The following is a 22,806-nucleotide window of genomic DNA, read 5'->3' as shown; positions in this document are numbered from 1 at the left end:
TCACTGCTATCTCACGCGAGGATTGTCTTGATATGGAAGAGGAATATGGGTTGTTGTAATGACAGTCACAGTAGACTTACTACTTGGTCTGTAAGTAATAACCATTGCGTTTACAAAGGGGGCAATTTATAATAAGTGGAATTCCTTTGGCCTCCATGGGACTAAAGAAATTAGGCATTGATGTATACCCCCCCCCCCCCCCCTTTCTATAGCTGTGACTCCCTCATTCTTGAAATTCGTGGCAGTCAGTAATCAGACCTTTGATAGTCTTCTTCTGTCCGCACTATGTGCAGGTGGCTGTACCCTGATTGTGTTATTGTATTCCTTACTCTCCATTTCCCATCAGTCTAGTCTGTGAGTACCTCTCTCCTGTTCTAATGTAAAAAGCAGGACTGGGCTCTGAGTTGGGTATTAGTTTAGTTTGGGAGGGAGGCAGTGGACAACAGCTGTGTGTGCATCTAGTTTGAGTGTTTGGGGTGTGAGTGAATGTGCTTGAGTAGGTGTGTTACAGCTCGACTGGGTTCTATTTTTGTACGCTTCTGTGAGTGTTTGTTTGATTCGATTGTGAGTGCATAAGAGTGTGTTTTGTGCAAGTGTCTTTCTTGGCAGTGGATGTCGCTGTGCTGGACAGAAGCAGAGGCAGAGAAATGTAAGTGCAGCCTGTGAACTCTCCAGGCCCATGCAGTCATTTCCTTAGCGACTGAAAGCAAATATTCTCACTTTTTGTAGAGGAAGTGACTCAACCCTCTCCCCAACTCTCCCTTTCTCCGCCTGGCCCATCACAAGAAACCACCGGATGACCCCAACTGTACACCTTTGACTGATTGTGAAGGTCAGCTAATCATATTGGTGTGTGGTCTGTAAGTGAAGGGGGGTATGTGGTAATGCTCTATTGTTAGGTCATTCTTTATATTTCACTACTAAATACAGTGAAAAGAAATAGACTTTGATTGGATAGCTAGATTTGGCACTGTTACTTTCTCATCTAGTCATTGTATGGTGTCTCACATCTATACCAATATTGGTCATTTATTGAATAATCTAGATTTGAGATAGGCTTAAATTATGATGGCTAATGATTAATGTTTTTTTGTAAATTGAGTTTTGTCAACAGACACCTATTTTCCTCCCACAACTGTAACTGTAAGCCGTATGATACTCTACATTCCTCTGACTGGAGAGCTGTTTCGCACTGTTGGCATTCACACTTGATTTGGAGGTGTTTTCCAGAGCGACACGCACAGCTGTGCCGTTATCGTTCCCTGGATGGGGGGTTAGTGGGTGTTAGGAGAAATAACCAACAACGAAACCACTTTCAGCTTAGCTCCTGCGCTGCCTGGCCTACTGCCAGCTCTTTCTGGAGAGGATTGGCTTGGCTCCCTCTCCCTCTCTCCTCCCTCCCTTCTTTCCCAAACCCAGATACGCACACACCAACCATCCAAGCAACAGCAGGGAGAAAGGAGAGCGAGAAAGCGGGTAGGAAAATGGAAAAGTTATCTCGGTAACTTTTGGATCCTGTATTTTAGTTAAAATAAAAATGCCAAACATTTTACTGTTCCAAATGAATAATTTTTATATGCGAGGAGACTGAAATGTACTGTTTTTAAAGGGCAGGAGGGAAGAAGTACACCACTGAAGTTTTCTCAGCACTTTTTTTCGTTGTATGAGGCACCTTTATAATCAACATTTTGGAATACCTCCGGAAGTTAGTCGGTTGTTTTCAAGGTTCGATTGAAAGGAATACCGAGTCCCTTGGTGTTTTGTTACGAGCTGAACAGTCTTTAACAGCATTACATTTTGCCACCGTGAATGCCCCCTTCTCTTTGCGCACGGCGGTGAAGGATGCCAGGATGCCTTCTCTGATCATTTCCCATCTGCTCGTCATCTGGCTGGGTGTCCAGAGGCTGGCCTGGTGCGCAGAGCGCGCATCCACCCGTGAGCGCTTCAAAGTGGTCATCGCCCCTCTCATCTGCAAGAGGATTTGTTTAAAAGGCCAGTGCCAGGACACCTGTGAGCAGGGCAACAATACCACACTGATAGGCGAGAACGGACAGTCAGCGGATACTCTCACAGGGCCTGGATTCAGAGTGGGTGAGTGGTGATGCGATGATAAACAATAATTATTTTACACAGGCCTTATTATGCTGTTTTTTAAACACTAATCTCTGAACAATATCAGTCCTAGTAGGGAAGAAAATACACATAGGCCCCTAGGCCTTAATCATCAGAATCAAAATAAACATCTCCGTGTCAATTTGGCTATTACCATTGCATTGCTAAGACATTTGGCATATTTCGGATTTTCCCCCTTCTCTAATCTCTTGTCCACATTGTCTGGCTGGCATGAGTTGAATCTTTCTGCACAGAAGTCAGATAAACTGTGGTAAACCAAGGCTCCAGGGCCTATACCAGTTTACATTCTGGAGCCTACACTGGAGTTGACTTAGCTGACTAAACTCAACTCCACGATTTACGACTAGTGTGGGCGGACTGGAGCTCCAACATCACTTTACATTTTAGTCATTTAGCAGACGCTCTTATCCAGAGCGACTTACAGTTAGTGAGTGCATACATTTTTTTCATACTGGCCCCCCGTGGGAATGAAAGTTGAGTTTAATCTGCTAGAGTTTACTGTTCCCTCTCCCACTGCCCAGTATATAGCTGCGACCAGCAACCATTCAATCAACACACTCTCACAATGATAACAATTTTACCAGTATTGTGTTTTAAAAGCACCCTTGCCAGTTTAAATTTGAATTATCTACTGTGATGGATCACAGGCTAGCAGCAGTTGTCAGACACAATAAATACACTGAGTGTACAAAACATTAGGAACACCTGCTCTTTCCATGACATAGACTGACCAGGTGAAAGCTATGATCCCTTATTACATTTTACATTTTAGTCATTTAGCAGACGCTCTTGATGTCAGCTGTTAAATCCATTTCAATCAGTGTAGATGAAGGGGAGGAGACAGTTTAAATAAGGATTTTTAAGCCTTGAGACAATAGAACCCCACAGTGGAGGTGTCATAATACCCATAAAACCTAGCGGTCCAACAGGGAAATGGTTCCATTCATTTTTCCCATAGGGACTTTTAGAAACACTTAAAATAAGGGCTGTGTTTCGTGTAGGCTTACCCTGGCATAACGTTTTGATAACCATGTAAATCTCTCTTGGACAAGGTGACTTTTAGCAATATATATTCGGCTCTATTTACGCTCAGATTCGAAAATGCTAATTAGCATCAAAGTAGACAACATGCAAGACTACAAATCCCTGCAAGCTCCTGCACGTCAGCTCTACCTGGCACCTTTGCTAACAGGTACAATTAAAGAAATGTAGCCAATTTATTCATTACTACATTTAGCTAACATTAGATAGTTAATCCAGAGATTCTTACCTTTGCCTCAATTTGGCAGTCACGTCCATATCATCATGCCATTTATAGTGCTTTATGATAGCCACATTAGCAGCTAATTAGCATTTCATTTGTTGGGGGTAAATACAGGTGAATATATTGATAAAAGTCACCTTGTCCGAGAGAGATTTACACGGTTATCAAAACGTCATGCCAGGGTAAACCTACATAAAATCCCCTTTTGGAAAAATAAATGGTGGAAAAACGATTGGAAACATTTCCCTGTTTGATCGTTCCTTTGAACAGGGTATGGTAGTAGGTGCCAGGTGCACCGGTTTGAGTGTGTCAAGAACCGCAACGCTGCTGGGTTTTTCACACTCAACAATTTCCCATTTGTATCAAAAATGGTCCACCACCCAAAGGACATCCAGCCAACTTGACACAATTGTGGAAAGCATTGGAGTCAACATGGGCCAGCATCCATGTGGAACGCTTTTGACACCTTGTTGTCCATGCCCTAACTAATTGAGGCTGTTCTGAGGGCAAAAGGGGTGCAACTCAAAATTAGGAAGGTGATCCCCTTTGTTTTGTACACTCAGTGTGTTTATTGGGTCTGACAACTGCTGCTAGCCTGTGATCCATCACAGTAGATAATTAAAATGTAAACTAGCAAGGGTGCTTTTAAAACACAATACTGGTAAAAAAATATATATCAACAATATTGCCTCTGTTTAGATAGAGAACTGTTATTACTTGCTCAGCTTTTTCATTAGTTGTGATGAGGGGGTGTCCATTTCTTTGTTGATCTGTGTGAGGCCCAGGGTTATTTTAGTGTGACTTGATTTTCCCTCAAACCCCTAATTAAGGCAGACTAAGATTTGCTTTAGAATGTGAACAAGACCCCAAAATAAACTGCAGTAGTAAAAATAAATGAGGAAACTGATTCAGTCACTGTGAAAGCTACATTTATGGAAATGCATGCAGAGGCCGCCCTTAAAGTGTCGGCTGTGGGGCTCTGTGGTCAAGGGAGTTTGAGCAACATTCACATTCACTTAGGCCCACACATTTCCTATACATTTACCCACATTTTCCCAATGTTTAGATTTTTCTTGAACACCTAATGACTGTAATGCCAGTTTACCCTGTCATAATGTTGTCGTACAGATTTTGTTTTAGGACTTCTTGTGAAATGTGAAGTTCCTACGCTTTTTCTCCCACCAGCCCTTCATTACAGAACTACAGCATATTCCTAATGCATTTTTGTCATAATAAACTCTCTTTCTCTGCACTGTGAATGAACATGCTCACCCTTTCATCACAAAACCATCAGAATGGCCCTCCTTACATACTCCAGTTGTAATTACAGTGCAACACAGAATTGTTAATTTTGTGTAATCTGAACATTTGGTCTGGAGAATCAAACTAGTGTACAATCGGCCCTGTGTCTGGTATTGTACGGGTACTGTAAGCTGCATTTAACCAGGCTTTTGTGCAGTTGTTTGGGTTTGTCTGGCAGGGGCTACAGAGTGCAACTTGAGCCAGTGTCAGCTTTTGGCAAACCAGAAGTGTGTGTGGACAGTGTACTCTATGGACATGTGGAATTTTCTCTCTAGCATGTTAAAATGGCCGCGGTCAACGACAACAATATTAACACTTTTCCATAATATGAGTGGCTGTGACGTCAGCACCACAGCAAGGCTGAGACCTAGACTGAGCAGACCTGCCAGAACCTTGCCGTGAAGCAATTCACTTCCAAATGCATTAATTTTCTGCCTAATGATTCAAGATTTCCTGTCTTAAAGTCTTCACAAGAACAATGTTGTTAAAGCTGTTGTAGGATATTATGAGAAAATTAATAAACAAGGCTTAGTGAGTTTCAGCGAAATCTACTGGGCTTCAGCGGTTTTGCCAGGTTGGCCTCACGGCTATTACGTAGCTATTGGTATATATTACAGTAGGTACATTTCCATCCTGGATTTTTTTAGTTCAGTTAAAGATTTGTAATAGTATCTACTTGAACAGATTCTGACATGGTTCAAGTAACATAAACAGATATTTTGAAGCATGATTACATTTTTTCTACAATTCTCTGGTAAATGAGAATTGACTCAACCAATCAACTCAACATTGAAATGACATAAATAAGCAACCCTTTTCCATGTTCATTCTGTGCTCATTCCCTTAATCCTTCTCTTATGCTACTGTCTGAAGTGTATGGCACAAGCACCCTAATATATAATGTTCAGGAATTCTAGTGGTTTGGTCAGTCTTCTCTCATCACCAGGTGATCTGAAGTGAGACTGGACGTTCCTCCTTAAGTGGAGGATTGATGCATAGAAATAGAATCACCAGGACGTCTTCATTCCGTTCTGTGGAGTCTATGTATCTATCCCTGGTAAAGCAGGACTGGCTCCCACCCCAGCCCTCAGACAGACAGTGTGGGGAATCCAGCAGGGTTAAAGAGGGATTAACTACTGCTACTGTTACTGCTACTTTTGCTGTTACTGCTACGCTTACTGTTCCAGGGATAAATCAGCTGAGAGACAGCTAGGCCACACAGACTCCTGTCTGCACTGGATGAGGCCTCTGGATATACATGCTGTAGTATGGGAAAATAAACTAGAATGGCAGAGTTGCCAGAGTATAAGTAAGGAAGTAGCTAAATAAACGTAGGCTTCTATTTCTCAGCATTATCTCTTGTCATACTCAAATTACGTATGAAAGATAAATCCTAGATTCATATCAGAGATGGCATATGCTGTATGTTGAGATACTGTTATACGTTTAGTTTCCGGCAGGTTCTATAGATGAAAAGAGTCAGTCGGCGGTTGATCTTTGAACCAGGCAGGCATTGTTCTGTGTTATGTCTCCTCCACATGGTCATAGAGGTTGAGCTGGGTTGTGCAGGTCAGACTGAAGCAGCACTCTGGATGTATGACTTAAGAGACTGGGAATGGGAATCTTGATAGACATTCCTCCCACCCCCACCCTCCCTACAGTATTTACCCACAGTAGTTCTGAGCCTGTTCCCCCAGTTTTACTGCACACAGCTCTGTTTGGGTGAGGGACGGAGGACGCAGCCTTTCTTCTCTTTAAAGGTTGCTACCGCACAGGCATTCCACCCATCAACCTCAGCAGACTGGCAGCAGCTGCTCTCCACCTCTTCTGGACCTGCCTCTGCTTCTCAGTCACTCTCTCTCTGTATCTGTCTGTATCCTAAACTAAACCCGCTGTCTCATTCAGCGCAATCACAACAAGAGTCCCATCCTTACTGTTGAGGCTGAGCTGACTTCTGTCTCTCTAGAATGTCCTATGTCACTCCCCCTGTATTCAGTTCCTGATGGACTTCTCCCTCCATCCTACTGCAGTACCTCTGGCTCATGTCTCTCTATCCGTGACTCAGGATGGAGGTCATGTGAGAATGTTAAAAGCCAATGTGGTCATGCACAAAATATGAGTTTAATGGGTCATTCAAACCCAGTCATCCATTTCATTCTGAAGGCTCAGCTGTCCCATATTTTATTGCAGTGATTTATTTGGGTTTTCCCTGGGTATGGATCAGAGGTATGGGTCAGAGGTATGGGTCACAGGTACGGGTCAGAGGAGAATGAAAGGTAAAACAGAAGTCAGCAAAACAAGCCGAGCTGGAGCTGCCCAAGGCTAGCTGTCCCTGTTTAGAGACACACTTGAGTTTCCCTCTGAGAGCACTTCCCCACACTCACTCACTTCCTCCTCTGATGCCAAGTTATGGGTGCTGTAGTAAACATGGGCAACCCAGAAACCTGCACCACTCCACAGTGTGCCGCAGGCCTGGCTTTGCCCAGAGGTGAGGCTAAGCAGGGCTTCGCTCACACACACTCTCTGTCAGTCTCTCCCATGGCCATAGAGAGGGGGATTCACACAGCCATTTACGAACTTTGTTTGTGTGCGTGTGTGTGTATTTGATGCCATGTCATCAGCCTTCCCTCAAGGCTGTGTTTTAATGTTTATGCGTGCATGGTTTAGGCTGCTCTCGTATGGAGGGCAAATATCTCCGGTTATTTAAGGTCACAAGCGATGTAGCTCTACAGTCCAGTATTTGGGGATCTTAACTGGGATTTTTCATGGAATCAGATTCCTCCTCTCAGGGCTATTCCTGTCCTGTCACTGGCTCTATTCAAGTCAACACTTCGGTGCAGGTTGAGAAAAAAAAACAGTGCGAGGCAAATAGTTTTTAGCTGCTGAAGCTCCAAAAACAAAACACCAATTAGAGGTCAATTTTGAAAGGGATGAGGGAACACAGTGTGTGTGTCAGGGAGAAGGCTGTCTCGCATTTGAAGCTAATATAGGAGGAGCTAGCTCAAAAAACACCCCGGCTTGCCATGTTTAACACGCTTTCCTCCCATTTGCTTAGCGTGGGGGAGAAAGGGAGCAGTTATTTAAAGCTGGCCAGTGGAATGTGAGCACTGTGAGACTGTGTAACTGCACCCCCGCCAGACCTCTGGAGCTGCACAGCCATTAGCCAGGGTAAATACAGAATAACAGTGCTGCTGCCAGGACAGGGGGAGAAGGCCCTAAGACACCCTAGCCTGAACCACTACAGCTCCCCTGAGGGTGTGCCACCGCACCGCCATCGGGCCTGGGCAGATATCTCACATCAGCTCTGCTGGGTGCACCGTCAGCATTCCTCTCTCTACCTGGTCTGTTGTTATACAGAAAAACGGTGGATTAGACCAGTGATTACATGACATCACTTACCCAGAGTTGGTGCCAACATTCTGTCTCCCTCTCTCTCTCCACAGACGTTAAATTGCGCTGGAGCAGGGGGCTGCCAGGTTACACTGGGTTCATGCCTACCTCTTGGCCATAGAAACAACCTCACATACCTCCATGACATGTCATAATATGCCCATTGAGTAATCAGGGATTGGAGTGATGGGTTTGGGCAATTATACATAATCAGACAGACAGACAGTGCAGTATCATAGTCTCACACCAGATTAATGGTAATGATATGTAATGTTAGAAATTATCTGCCTAGTAGTCCCCTGTAGCTCAGTTGGTAGAGCATGACGCTTGCAACTCTAGGGTTGTGGGTTCGATTCCCACGGGGGGCCAGTATGAAAAATGTATGCACTCACTAACTGTAAGTCGCTCTGGATAAGAATGTCTGCTAAATGACTAAAATGTAAATATTGTTTATTTTTAAATAAAAATGTGTTCTAGATAATACTGCTTTAAAAAAGGGGTGGGGTTAATGAAAGTGGACAAAAATGAAAGTTGATCAAACCCAGCGAGGGTGGTCTTATTCATGAAAGATTTCTGCTAGATAATTTTGTGCCAGTAGACTGTTAAAGACAGCAATCATTTAGTGACTCAAATGTTCTATATGTGTTGAGCATTGGAACAGGCACTGTTTGGATAGCTAAGGGCTGCAGCCCTCCTTGCCAAGCGATCTGGGGTGGATGCGGGGATTGAGGGGATGCATGGGTACAATATGGGTATCTAGAGCCCATTCAGTAAACAGAGGCCGTTACTCCCAGGCGGCCTGCTAGTCGGCAGGAGGAAGCGGAGGAGACTTTCTCAGGCCTGTGTTTTTAAAAAGCCAGTGATTATGTCATTTACCCTGGGCTATGGGCTCAGCTACAGAAGTCTGGCCCAGTCCATAGTCCACTCTGTGGATGTGGTATGCGGTCTCACAATGCCAGTTTAAAGCAGGCATATTTGGGGATGTGGTTTCTTGCTTTTCTACTGACCGTGAAGGCAAGAGCGTCATAAGATGTTGTGCCTCCCATTATTGTAATAATGCCCTTTTAATAGTGGTAGTAGTGGTAGTGGTGGTGATTGTTATTGTGGTGTAATGTTGTTTTTGTCGTTGTCCTTTTGATGGTATTTATAGTGGGAATGAAGACATGAAAATTGATTGATTTGACGTGGTTGTGTAGCTTACTGGCATTAATGAATCATACATTGATTGCTAGTGACCCATAATATGTAATCCTCTAATCATCTGTTTTCTCTGTTACTCCTAGTATAAAACTGTAATACTAGTACAATACTGTAATACTAGTATAATACTGTATGTAATACTAGTATAATACTGTAATAATATACTAAAAAATAAACGTATTATCATTTTCTGATGTTTTGGCAAATACTCCCTCCTCTATAACACCATACTTTTTAAGGCATATAATCATAATCTCATGATCACTTTAAATGATGATGAATATTTGTTTAGCCATGAGAAGCTGGCCAGCCTTCACTGACCCACTGACATATTCAGGATGATCTTCTAAGAAATGTAAGATATCAGATGAACAGCTCACTGTACGTAGACTAACTGTTGAACTGGAACGTTAAACTATCATTTGATCATTTAGAGCTGGGAATATTTGAGTTGGGAGGGAGAGGCTGTGGTTGGATGGGAAGCTGTAGGGGGAGGTAACCAGGCTGCTGCTGCGTCATCTCTAGACAGACAGAAGTGGGTGGGTGGCCACAGTCAGAGCAAAACCCCAGGGGCATGCAGAGGGCGCCCCTTACACACACACACACACACACACACACACACACACACACACACACACACACACCTCCCCCACCTCCCTCTGCACACAGTGTACAGACAGGCAGGAGATCCCCCCTACTAAAGATACTGTTGAGGTCTGAGGGAAGTATGAGTCTTGCTGGTTTTAGATGTGCTGTATGAACTGTGATGTAGTGATATTAGAGAGCTCTGAGTTTTATCTCTTCAGCTAGGTTTGATTTGAATGGGGACTTAGTTGAACCTATTGTTGCTCCTGGGGCTTTGGATCCCTGAAGAGGAAATAGAATGGTCCTTGTTCAATCTGGAGTGTAGAAACGTGAGTCCAGGTTTGGCATTGGAAATGGGTCAGATCATTGCTCAAGACTTGAGTTTGTAAGGCCTATTGTTGAAATATTATCCTTGGCTAAAACTCTTCCACCCTGTCGCTCTCAAACGTGGTTGGTTGTAATGAAAAACCCAGCAGCCAGTAGTTGGTCTGAAATAATAACATAATTAAACATTCCAAAGTGTGTGTGTTGGTGTGTCAGAGTTTCTGTATATGTACAGCATAGTACGTATAGCTCTATGTTAGTGTGCCAAATCTGTGGTAGTGTGTCAGTGTGTGTAAAGCACACTGTATAGTTGTCTCATCTTGCTCACGCTACAGTTGAAGAATGACAGGTATGTATTTTTGAAAAAGTCCCTCTGCATTTGGAGAAAAAAGTGCAGATTCATTTGGATCCCTCTGATGTTTTTTCCATTGCACTTTCTCTATTCTACTTCTTTCTTTCTCTCTCTCTTTCTTACACACTTTCCCCCTCTTTCCACTCCTCCCTCTCTCCTTCTCTCTCACGCTCTCTCTTGCCTCCCCACTCTCTCTTTTTCTCTACATATCCCTTTCTTTCTCTCCCTTTATTTTTTTGTAGTGCCTCAATTGGCCTGTCTATCCCCTACACACTGTCGGTTTCAGTCTAAATCAGTGGTATTCAAACTTTTTCAGTGGGGACCCCATTTCGGTACATTTAGATTTTTACATCTACAAATAACCTTAAATTCATTGCATTTTCATCTCTTATCAAAATGAAAAGAAACCAATAAATACATTTACTCAATAAAATTGTATTTTCAAATTATATTTTTCAAAAATGTTTGTATATTGTCCCATATAATAATCTGTACTCTTAATTTTCTGTTCCCACCCACAAAAAAGAAAAAAAGTGTGTATACATAAACATAGTGCATTGGAAAGTATTCAGACCCCTTTACTTTTTCCAAATGTTATTATGTTCCAGCCTTATTCTAAAAGGATTAAATATTTTTTTCCCCTCATCAATCTACACGCAATACCCCAAAATGACAAAGCACAAACAGATTCTTAGAAATGTTTGAAAATGTATAAAGTATTCAAACCATTTACTCAGTACTTTGTTGAAGCACCGTTGCCAGCGATTACAGCCTCAAGTCTTCTTGGGTATGACGCTACAAGCTTGGCACACCTGTATTTGGGGAGTTTCTCCCATTCTTCTCTGCAGATCCTCTCAAGCTGTATGGTTGGATGGGGAGCGTCCCTGCACAGCTATTTTCAGGTCTCTCCAGAGATGTTTGATCGGGTTCAAGTCCGGGCTCTGGCTGGGCCACTCAAGGACATTCAGAGACTTGTCCCGAAGCCACTCCTGCGTTGTCTTGGCTGTGTGCTTAGGGTCGTTGTCCTGTTGGAAGGTGAACCTTCGCCCCAGTCTGAGGTCCTGAGCGCTCTGGAGCAGTTTTTCATCAAGGATCTCTCTGTACTATGCTCCGTTCATCTTTCCCTCGATCCTGACTAGTCTCCCAGTCCCTGCCGCTGAAAAACTTCCCCACAGCATGATGCTGCCACCACCATGCTTCACCGTAGGGATGGTGTCAGGTTTCCTCCAGACGTGTCACTTGGCATTCAGGCCAAAGAGTTTAATCTTGCTTTCATCAGACCAAATAATCTTGTTTCTCATGGTCTGAGAGTCGTTAGGTGCCTTTTGGCAAACTCCAAGCCGGCTGTCATGTGCCTTTTACTGAGGAGTGGCTTCCGTCTGGCCACTCTACCATAAAGGCCTGATTGGTGGAGTGCTGCAGAGATGGTTGTCCTTCTGGATGGTTCTCCCATCTCCACAGAGGAACTCTGGAGCTCTGTCAGAGTGACCATCGGGTTCTTGGTCACCTCCCTGACCAAGGCCCTTTTCCCCCGATTGCTCATTTTGGCCGAGCGGCCAGCTCTAGGTAGAGTCTTGGTGGTTCCAAACTTCTTCCATTTAATGATGGAGGCCACTGTGTTCTTGGGGACCTTCAATGCTGCAGAAATGTTTTGGTACCCTTCCCCAGATCTGTGCCTGGACACAATCCTGTCTTGGAGCTCTACGGACAATTCCTTCGTCCTCATGGCTTGGTTTTTGCTCTGACATGCACTGTCAACTGTGGGACCTTATATAGACAGGTGTGTGCCTTTCCAAATCATGTCCAATCAATTGAATTTACCACAGGTGGACTCCAATCAAGTTGTAGAAACATCTCAAGGATGATCAATGGAAACAGGATGCACCTGAGCTCAATTTCGAGTGTCATAGCAAAGGGTCTGAATAGTTATAAGGTATTTCTGTTTTTTATTTTTAATACATTTGAAAATGTTTCTAAAAACCTGTTTTCGCTTTGTCATTATGGGGTATTGTGTGTATATTGATGAGGACATTTATTTAATCCATGTTAGAATAAGGCTGTAACATAAAAAATGTGGAAAGAGGGAAGGGGTCTGAAAACTTTACGAATGCAATGTATATCAAAAACAATTTTGGAGACCCCACCGCAGTTACCCCGATTTTAAATACCACTGGTCTAAATCATGGCATTATGAGGAAGGAGCTCTCACATAAAACACGAGAAGAGCTTTAAAGCATTTGTTCCTTTCTTCCTCCTTCTCTCCCCCTCTCTTTTCTCTCTTTTGCTTCCAGCACATGCTGGATAGGAAAAAAGATTTCCCCTTTGACTACGGTTTGGAACACATGTGACCCAATTTTGAGTATGAAATCTATATCCGAAGACATGCCAATAAAATGGGATAATGTGAAAGTGAGATGTGAGCAAAATAAAAAAAAACATTCCCTGAGGATTTGGACCTCAGTATTAATGGTGGTGACTGAGAATTTATATCCATATTGGTATCATGGGTTTCATAGAAGTGCTTTATAATATATAGCACTGTATAATATAGCCTAGATAGCACCAAGCATTTGTTGGAGTGATCCTATAGCTCGGTGGCTTTAGTGTTTCAGATGATCTATTCTAGGCCATTCTGACTGCCTGCTACCCACTCAATAGAGTGGGAGAATTTCCCATCTGCAGACTTTGTGTGCCAAGTTGGGTTTCATAATTCAAGGATGCAGTGGAACACATATTATCATGACTGGATCATAACAGTCCCACGATAATTTCACTCACTCAGACACAGTCTGCAGAAAGTATTAGTCCATGTGCATTATACCCAGGTCTCTTAAGCTGCCCTGTACTGGGTTTAGATAGAGGAAGCAGATGTGGAGGAGAGTCTAGTTTAAATCCCTCCTATTTACTGTGAGAAACCAGTCTGAGACCTGGCCTCCTGGTCCAGTCAGTGTGGTGTAGTCTGATTAGTGGACTTGGAGGTCCACCCTCTCTACCTCATAAGATATGTGGTTAGCCTGTCATGCTAAGCACCAGTACGCCACACAACTAGCTAATCTGTGGGGAAGGGATTAACATTCTAAATACAAGCACACAGCAAGAGGTGTGCTAGAGATGGCAGACAGCAATGTGATGTAGTCTCTGTTGTGAAGCCCCATGCTGGGGTTAGTTCCAAACATCAAAAGAAAGGCTCATTCACCAGATTTTATTTTAACCACAGCTTATGTACAGTCTGCTTCAAGGTATGTGTGCAATATTTTCATGGAGACAAAGGTATAATTTTGAGTAACATTACCTAAAGGCTGTGTAATTTTTTTTTCATAGAACCCCTTCCTGTTGTTGGTCATGGAGTTGTTGGCCATGGAGTTTGTGTGTGTGTGTGTGTGCATGTGTGCCTGTGTGACTGCTGTGAGCTCCAGTACCCCGTCAGAGGGTCTACTCTGCTCTCTCTTAGACAGCTTCTCTGCCAGACGGGCCCTCTCCCCAAGCCTTACCAGACTTTTCCTATGTTGTCTCTCCGGTCTCTGTGGGTTGAAGTTGTATAATCGGGTTTGGAAGGAGGCTACGCCCCTGTCTTTCTTTCTCCGTCTCTTTCTCTGTTCTCTTCCCAATTCTCCATTCCCAACAGCTTTCTCCGCTTTCTCTCTCCGTCTTTCCAGCTTTCTCTACTGAGACAAAAAGTAATCAGACACACAATAGATGTCTGGAGAGCTGTGCGTGGGGAAGGGAAGTCCTTCTCCAGCTGGACTTACTCTCCAGGTTTTCCCCTGCTATCTGTGAGCCTCCCCATTAACCTGCTGCTGCGTGTAGCTGCCTGTTTTGGGTGTATGGTTAAAGACCACTGTCAAGTTTAATTATGGTGCAGGCAGTGCAGGCTGCGTCAGAACAACCCAGCCTATCCCACTACACATTTAAACATAAGCTGCACAGCCTCATGTAATTTCATTATGGCTGTGATTTCTCCAGTTGCTCTTTTCCTTGACTTTCATTGGTTTAAAGATGTCCCTGCTGTGTTTGAGGTGATCTAGTCCCGTCATTACACAGCGGCCTAGACTCCGAGGCAGTCCAGGCCTAATTGCTTCAGTGTGTGGAGCTCTACTCTGCGGGGCGGGTAACACGAAGAGGCCTCATCTCAACCACTGGGTGGGTCTCTGTGTCAGTCAGAGGTGCTGAGTCGCCACTCTCTCTATCTCTCTCTCTCTCTCTCTCTCTCTTCCTGCCCAGGGACTCACACTGCTGCAGGTCTGTGATACTGTTATGCTAGACTGCAGGGAAAGACATCCAAACCACTGAGCTTCAACTTCTGCTTTATTTCATGGCCACATTATGGGACAGAGAGAGACTACAACATTTAGTCGTTGATTAAAAGTTTCAACATTTTATGTTGTATGTCTATTGAACTATGTGTGTTATTACAGCATGTATTGCAGCATATCTTAACACAGCATATCTTGAATTAAGTTATGATTCCATTATTATTGCTGAACGTCTCAGTCTGGTATGTACTCCTAGCTCCCAGATCTCGGCTCCCACTATTTCATCTGATTCTCCTTTTTAGGGAGAAAACTAGCTACCATAAAAGTAAACACGAAGGGAAACCTACAGAACGGCATATATGGCATGAAGCTTTTTCTTTAAGCAGAGCTCCTGTGGTTTCAAATCTTTTCCAAATCCCAGTAAAAAGACGTCATTCCTATCAGTGTTCTGCTCTGGCCTGCTCTCATCCACAGCCAGCCCCACCCCCACCCCCTGCTGCTGATTGGCTGAGGCAGCTTGTTTGTACGTGGAGCTGATGTGATTTGACTGTGTCATTTAGTCCTGAAATCCAAAGTGACCTTGTGGGGGTGACTAATACTGGAAACTCCTGACATCAGGGTGTTGTTGTTCCCCACGAGGAAATCTGGGGGGGGGGGGGGGGGGGGGGATACTGTGGATCTGTCTCTGTCCATTAGTACATTTGTACGGTAGTCACATACAATATCTCAGACAGCACTGGCCCAATTTTTACGAAACTTGGGTGGATGATGTGTCTTGCCATAGAGGTCCGGTATTTACAAAATTACACTGATTGGCCAGATGGTGGTGCTATAGCAAGAGATTGAAAATGCAAATGTTGAAAGGTCACGCCCTTCACTCCATTTGACCTAAAGTCATGAAATTCGGTACATACGTCCCTCTTCTCACAAGGACCAAATTTGCCTCAGGGACCCATAAGGTCTGCCATGATGGATCTTCTGCCATTTTGAATTATATGAAAAACACTTAAAACGCTACTCTTCTGGCATCGAATGACCAATCTGCACGAAACTTGATACGTGGCATCTATGGAGAAAGCTCTCTCAACGCAATATTTTCCAGAGTAGTACCTAAAAGAACAAGGTAGAGGTATCTAAATATCTGAAAATGGGCATTACTGGTAAACCCTTCAGAGGCTAGTTTAAATTTAAACAAATCCTTTCTAATTGCGATTATTCTCTAAGCCATACAGAGAGGAAGGTTGCTAGACACGGACTGTGGTATCTATGGTAACTGCAGACTCCCCTCAACGGGAGTGCCGAGGGAAGGCTAGGATCTTGTGAACTGCCAACCCTTCCTTTGGACACATTCAGCTGCCTGGACAGCTAAATAAAGACAGAGGAAACAGATCATGCAAGCGGTTTCAACCCACACATCACAGAATACAATAACAACACTGACTGACTGCAGACATTTCATAGACAGACCATACCCAGGGCCATGCACATGGAATGGAGCAGCTGAGCACAGGCCACACATTGCCTACAGTGACATGTGAGATGGGGTGGCCGGACAATGGTAATGGGAATTACATTTGTATGTAAATTAACACAGCTACACTGTTATATACAGTGGGGAGAACAAGTATTTGATACACTGCCGATTTTGCAGGTTTTCCTACTTACAAAGCATGTAGAGGTCTGTAATTTTTATCATAGGTACACTTCAACTGTGAGAGACGGAATCTAAAATAAAAATCCAGAAAATCACATTGTATGATTTTTAAGTAATTAATTTGCATTTTATTGCATGACATAAGTATTTGATACATCAGAAAAGCAGAACTTAATATTTGGTACAGAAACCTTTGTTTGCAATTACAGAGATCATACGTTTCCTGTAGGTCTTGACCAGGTTTGCACACACTGCAGCATGGATTTTGGCCCACTCCTCCATACAGACCTTCTCCAGATCCTTCAGGTTTCGGGGCTGTCGCTGGGCAATACGGACTTTCAGCTCCCTCCAAAGATTTTCTATTGGATTCAGGTCTGGGGACTGGCTAGGCCACTCCAGGACCTTGAGATGCTTCTTACGGAGCCACTCCTTAGTTGCCCTGGCTGTGTGTTTCGGGTCGTTGTCATGCTGGAAGACCCAGCCACGACCCATCTTCAATGCTCTTACTGAGGGAAGGAGGTTGTTGGCCAAGATCTCGCGATACATGGCCCCATCCATCCTCCCCTCAATACGGTGCAGTCGTCCTGTCCCCTTTGCAGAAAAGCATCCCCAAAGAATGATGTTTCCACCTCCATGCTTCACGGTTGGGATGGTGTTCTTGGGGTTGTACTCATCCTTCTTCTTCCTCCAAACACGGCGAGTGGAGTTTAGACCAAAAAGCTCTATTTTTGTCTCATCAGACCACATGACCTTCTCCCATTCCTCCTCTGGATCATCCAGATGGTCATTGGCAAACTTCAGACGGGCCTGGACATGCGCTGGCTTGAGTAGGGGGACCTTGCGTGCGCTGCAGGATTTTAATCCATGACGGCGTAGTGTGTTACTAATGGTTTTCTTTGAGACTGTGGTCCCAGCTCTCTTCAGGTCATTGACCAGGTCCTGCCGTGTAGTTCTGGGCTGATCCCTCACCTTCCTCATGATCATTGATGCCCCACGAGGTGAGATCTTGCATGGAGCCCCAGACCGAGGGTGATTGACCGTCATCTTGAACTTCTTCCATTTTCTAATAATTGCGCCAACAGTTGTTGCCTTCTCACCAAAATGCTTGCCTATTGTCCTGTAGCACATCCCAGCCTTGTGCAGGTCTACAATTTTATCCCTGATGTCCTTACACAGCTCTCTGGTCTTGGCCATTGTGGAGAGGTTGGAGTCTGTTTGATTGAGTGTGTGGACAGGTGTCTTTTATACAGGTAACGAGTTCAAACAGGTGCAGTTAATACAGTTAATGAGTGGAGAACAGGAGGGCTTCTTAAAGAAAAACTAACAGGTCTGTGAGAGCCGGAATTCTTACTGGTTGGTAGGTGATCAAATACTTATGTAATGCATAAAATGCAAATTAATTACTTAAAATCATACAATGTGATTTTGTCACGATCGTCTAGAACAGGAGACCAAGGCGCAGCGTTGCGAGTGAACATATTAATTTATTAAATGCTCACAACAACAAAAGCAATAAACAACGAAAGCGTGACGTCCAGTGTACAACACGAACACACACGAACAAAATCCCACAACCCGAAAGGAAAACAGATAGATTAAATATGGCTCCCAATCAGAGACAAACAGCCGACACTCGTTTGCCTCTGATTGGGAGTCACACCGGCAAACATAGAAAATAAACCACCTAGAACACCCACCAGAGAAACCGAAAACATAGAATGAACACACCCTGGTTCAACATAATGAGTCCCCGAACCAGGGTGTGACAGTACCCCCCCCTAAAGGCGCGGACTGTGACCGCGCCTAAATACGAGCAAAACAGGGGAGGGCTGGGTGGGCATTCTTCCTCGGCGGCGGCTCCGGCTCCGGGCCTGATCCCCACTCCCTCTCCAACCCCCCAAAGTACCCCCGGTCCCGTCTAGCCCCGCTGGCCGGAGCCGGACTGACGACACGCGCCCCTGGCTTGGTGCGTGGAGCAGGAATGGACCGGAATGGGCTGGCGACGCACACCACCGACTTGGTGCGGAGAGCAGGAACGAGCCGGACAGGGCTGACGAGACGCACCACAGACTTGGTGCGGGAAGCTTGGATGGGCCGGACTGGGCTGGCGACGCGCACCACAGACTCGGTGCGGAGAGCAGGAACGGACCGTGCCGGACTGACGACGCACCCCACTGGCTTGGTGTGGACAGCAGGAACGGGCCGATCCGGGCGGCCGAAACGCACCACAGACTTGGTGCGGGGAGCTTGGATGGGCCGGACTGGGCTGGCGACGCGCACCACAGACTCGGTGCGGAGAGCAGGAACGGGCCGTGCCGGACTGACGACGCACACCACTGGCTTGGTGTGGACAGCAGGAACGGGCCGATCCGGGCGGCCGAAACGCACCACAGACTTGGTGCGGGGAGCAGGAATGGGCCGGACCGGGCTGGCGACGCGCACCACAGGCTTAGTGCGGGAAGCAGGAACAGGCCGGGCCGGGCTGGCAACGCGCACCACCGGCACGATGCGAGGAACAGGACCAGGCCGGCCCGTACTGGAGACACACACCACTGGCCCCACGCAGAGATCAGGAACGGGCCGGACCGGACTGGACACACACCCCAGTACCTCTCGCCGTGCCTCCACACTATCCCTCTCCTCTGTGACCAGTGGCCCCCTCAACCTGGCGGCCTCCTCTTCACACCCGCTGGACCGCTCCATCGCGGCCTCCTGCTGCCCCGTCGTGAGCCCCCCCCTAAAAATTTTCTGGGGTTCTCTCCTCCCCGTGGACCAGGCCTCCCTAGCTCTCGTCAGACTCTCGATCCATTGCTTCATCGACCAGCCTCTCTCCTCTTCATTTAGCGTGGCCCAGCCGAAACTCCTACTCCCCTGATCCCAGGTCCTTCCTTTCTCCTCCTCACGCTGCTTGGTCTGGTACTGGTGGGATTTTCTGTCACGATCGTCTAGAACAGGAGACCAAGGCGCAGCGTTGCGAGTGAACATATTAATTTATTAAATGCTCACAACAACAAAAGCAATAAACAACGAAAGCGTGACGTCCAGTGTACAACACGAACACACACGAACAAAATCCCACAACCCGAAAGGAAAACAGATAGATTAAATATGGCTCCCAATCAGAGACAAACAGCCGACACTCGTTTGCCTCTGATTGGGAGTCACACCGGCAAACATAGAAAATAAACCACCTAGAACACCCACCAGAGAAACCGAAAACATAGAATGAACACACCCTGGTTCAACATAATGAGTCCCCGAACCAGGGTGTGACAGATTTTCTGGATTTTTTTCACAGTTGAAGTGTACCTATGATAAAAATTACAGACCTCTACATGCTTTGTAAGTAGGAAAACCTGCAAAATCGGCAGTGTATCAAATACTTGTTCTCCCCACTGTAACTATTGTCAAGATCTTTGGAATATCCACGTAGCAGAGAAACAACACACACACACATGCACCCACACAGACGTCCTCAGTGATGGAACTAGTGGTCTGAATATCAGACCGTTACTGCTCTGGGGCAAAATATCACAGAATTTCATATCTGAGGAAGCAGTCTAATGTAACTGCTGCCATTTGAAGACATTAAAGCATGACAGGTCAACCTGTAATGCTGAAGTCCCCATAGATCTCATCAAACATCCCTCTGATTAGATTCATTAACAGCTTACATTGATCAGCGAAATGTGAGTCCTCTCCTGTCATGCATTATGCCACCACCACAGTACATTCCTATCAATACTGGTTTAGAGGGAAGGCGCCCCAGAGGTGTTGATCCAGCTTCCAGAGGTTAATATTCTACTACCTGCTGATGACAAAAGTTTTGATTGCAATCAGAATGAAATGTATGAAATCTGGTAAAGGTTATTGTAATTAGATAGTAAATCATAGATAGGGATCATGTTCAGTCCATTCCCCTAGTTGCTATACAGAATAGTTGCAGCATAGAAGTAATAGTATACTGCTTCAAGTTACAAATAGTAGCTTCATAAGAATTAAGTGTTGCAAGTGTTTTTAAGCTGTACAGTCGTGGTCAACCACTATTGACCAATAAACATTCAAGTGGGCGTGGTCTGGCACATAAATGCATATAAATCAGTCGAGGATATTCGTATTGTAACAACATTTGGTACACATGTTGCAAACACTATCACAACTCAACAAATGCAAGAACATTCATATCGACCACACAGTGGCATTATAATGGGCACATGTTTATATCTCTTGATCTGTTTGACGCACAGTGCTGAGATTTGGCACACATGCTCAGGGATATCTCAGACACCACTGGCCCGATTTGGATGAAAATGATGTGTGAATGATGCGTCTTGCCATAAAAATCCTTCATTTAGAAAATTACACTGATTGGCCCAAGGGAGGTGCTATAGTAATCAACTGTACATACGTTAGTTATACGCAATATCTCAGACACCACTGGCCCAATTTCATGATATCCAATTACGATCTTGTCTCATCGCTGCAACTCCCCAACGGGCTCGGGAGAAGCAAAGATCGAGTCATGCGTCCTCCGAAACATGACCCACCAATCCGCACTTCTTAACACCCGCCCGCTTAACCCAGAAGCCAGCCACACCAATGTGTCAGAGGAAGCGCTGTCCAACTGACGACCGAAGTCAGCCTGCAGGCGCCTGGCCCACCACAAGGAGCCGCTAGAGGGCGATGAGCCAAGTAAAACCCCCCCCGCCAAACCCTCCCCGAACCTGGACGACGCTGGGCCAATTGTGCATCGCCCTCACTGGTCTGATTTTGACGAAACTTGGGTGAATGATGCTTCTTGCCATAGAGATCCAGGATTTACAAAATTACACTGATTGGCCCAAGGGGGGCGCTCCATCATTCATGGATTTAGGGATGTAGCTCAGTTGGTAGAGCATGGCGTTTGCAACGCCAGGGTTGTGGGTTCGATTCCCACGGGGGGCCAGTATGAAAAAAAAAAAAATAATGAATGCACTCACTAACTGTAAGTCGCTCTGGATAAGAGCGTCTGCTAAATGACTAAAATGTAATGTAAAAGGGGGATGACATGTTTATTTTCTACTGGAATGATGCGTCTTGCCATAGAGATCCGGGATTTACAAAATTACACTGATTGGCCCAAGGGGGGCGCTCCATCATTCGTGGGGGATGACATGTTTATTTTCTACTGGAGCTATGGTCCTGCTATTGTAAAAGTCCCAACTGCTCTCTGTTTAAAATAATGTTCCAAATGAAAAAAAGCACAACATTACGTTATGTTGATGATGTTCGCCATGTGTACATGTTTTTCCTCTCCTAATGTCTTGGTGATGTGTTTTATTTTGTATTTAGTAACAACACCTCTTTCTCTCTCCCTGTCTCTTTAGTTGTGTGTCCACTGACCTGTATGAATGGAGGGGTGTGCAGCTCGCGGACCCACTGCCTGTGCCCGCCAGGTTTCACTGGTCGCCTGTGCCAGTTCCCGCTCCGGCAGATGCCTGAGGCCCAGGCGGCGCGGGGCAACAAGCAACCCGTCTACACGCTGTCAGTGCTGCCAGACGGCCAGAGCCAGGGTGAGCAGGCGGCCATGGGGCGACCACAGCTGGCACAGACCCACTCTGTGTTCACCCTTCCCCTGGCACAGGGGGCAGGACATCACTCATCAGAAGGTAACCATTATGGCAAACTGTGGGCACTGAAACCACAGTCATATTGCTGTATTTATCAATACCATGTAGCAGTTTGTTTTGGGTGACATTATACAGAACTGTAATCATATTAATGTAATCTCCCTTGTGTTTTTCTCTTCCTCTTTCTTGGCATCTCTCTTCCCTCCGCTACTCTCTCTCGCTCTCTCGCGCTCTCTTTTTAGTGCAGTTCAATGTCCGTGTCCACCATGCACACGACACATCCGTTGTCATCCACCCTCTCGACCAATCGGATTCGAAGCCCCCTCATAAAACCGTGACACGCTTGACCCCTCAGACACACAAACCCAGGGGGCGGTGCTTCCAGGAGACCACGCCCAAACAAGCTGTGAGTTACACCCCCCATCGACACAGTGATTGTCACTTTACATACAATAAATGTGTTATGGTTTTTCAATCGCCATTTTGTGCATTTCCCTCTTTCTTTCCCTTTCTCACGCCATGTGCTTCAGTGTAGCAGTACCCCTCTCCCTGTACTGACCAACCAGGAGGACTGCTGTGGAAGTGTCGGGAACTCCTGGGGACAAAACAAATGTTATAAATGTCCCAAGCTACCATGTGAGTAACAAATGCCTCAGAATGGACTTGTGTGTGGGTGTATTTCCTGGACTACTGGTGATCTGACATTCTTTCATTTGTGATCTTCTATCCAACATCTCTAA

At 45.3% G+C, this 22,806-nt stretch overlaps 1 protein-coding gene across 2 annotated transcripts in view; it reads left to right on the top strand.

Annotated features, from left to right (window-relative positions):
• The first annotated feature begins 1,434 nt into the window (after positions 1–1,434).
• The window catches only part of LOC311143228 (latent-transforming growth factor beta-binding protein 3-like), a 47,966-nt gene continuing 26,594 nt past the window's right edge, over positions 1,435–22,806 (top strand). For both annotated transcript variants that reach the window (XM_084179040.1, XM_084179039.1), the window contains exons 1-4: positions 1,435–2,091; positions 21,824–22,105; positions 22,309–22,472; positions 22,597–22,702. In XM_084179040.1, the coding sequence (XP_084035166.1) occupies positions 1,851–2,091; positions 21,824–22,105; positions 22,309–22,472; positions 22,597–22,702 (793 nt within the window). In that variant the 5' untranslated portion in view covers positions 1,435–1,850. The remainder of the gene's footprint in view (positions 2,092–21,823; positions 22,106–22,308; positions 22,473–22,596; positions 22,703–22,806) is intronic.

This window comes from Coregonus lavaretus (assembly GCF_964263955.1).
Source record: "Coregonus lavaretus genome assembly, chromosome: 15".
Taxonomy (NCBI): Eukaryota; Metazoa; Chordata; class Actinopteri; order Salmoniformes; family Salmonidae; genus Coregonus; species Coregonus lavaretus.
Note: the sequence above shows the minus strand (reverse complement) of the source record. Positions and strands in the feature narration are given on the sequence as shown.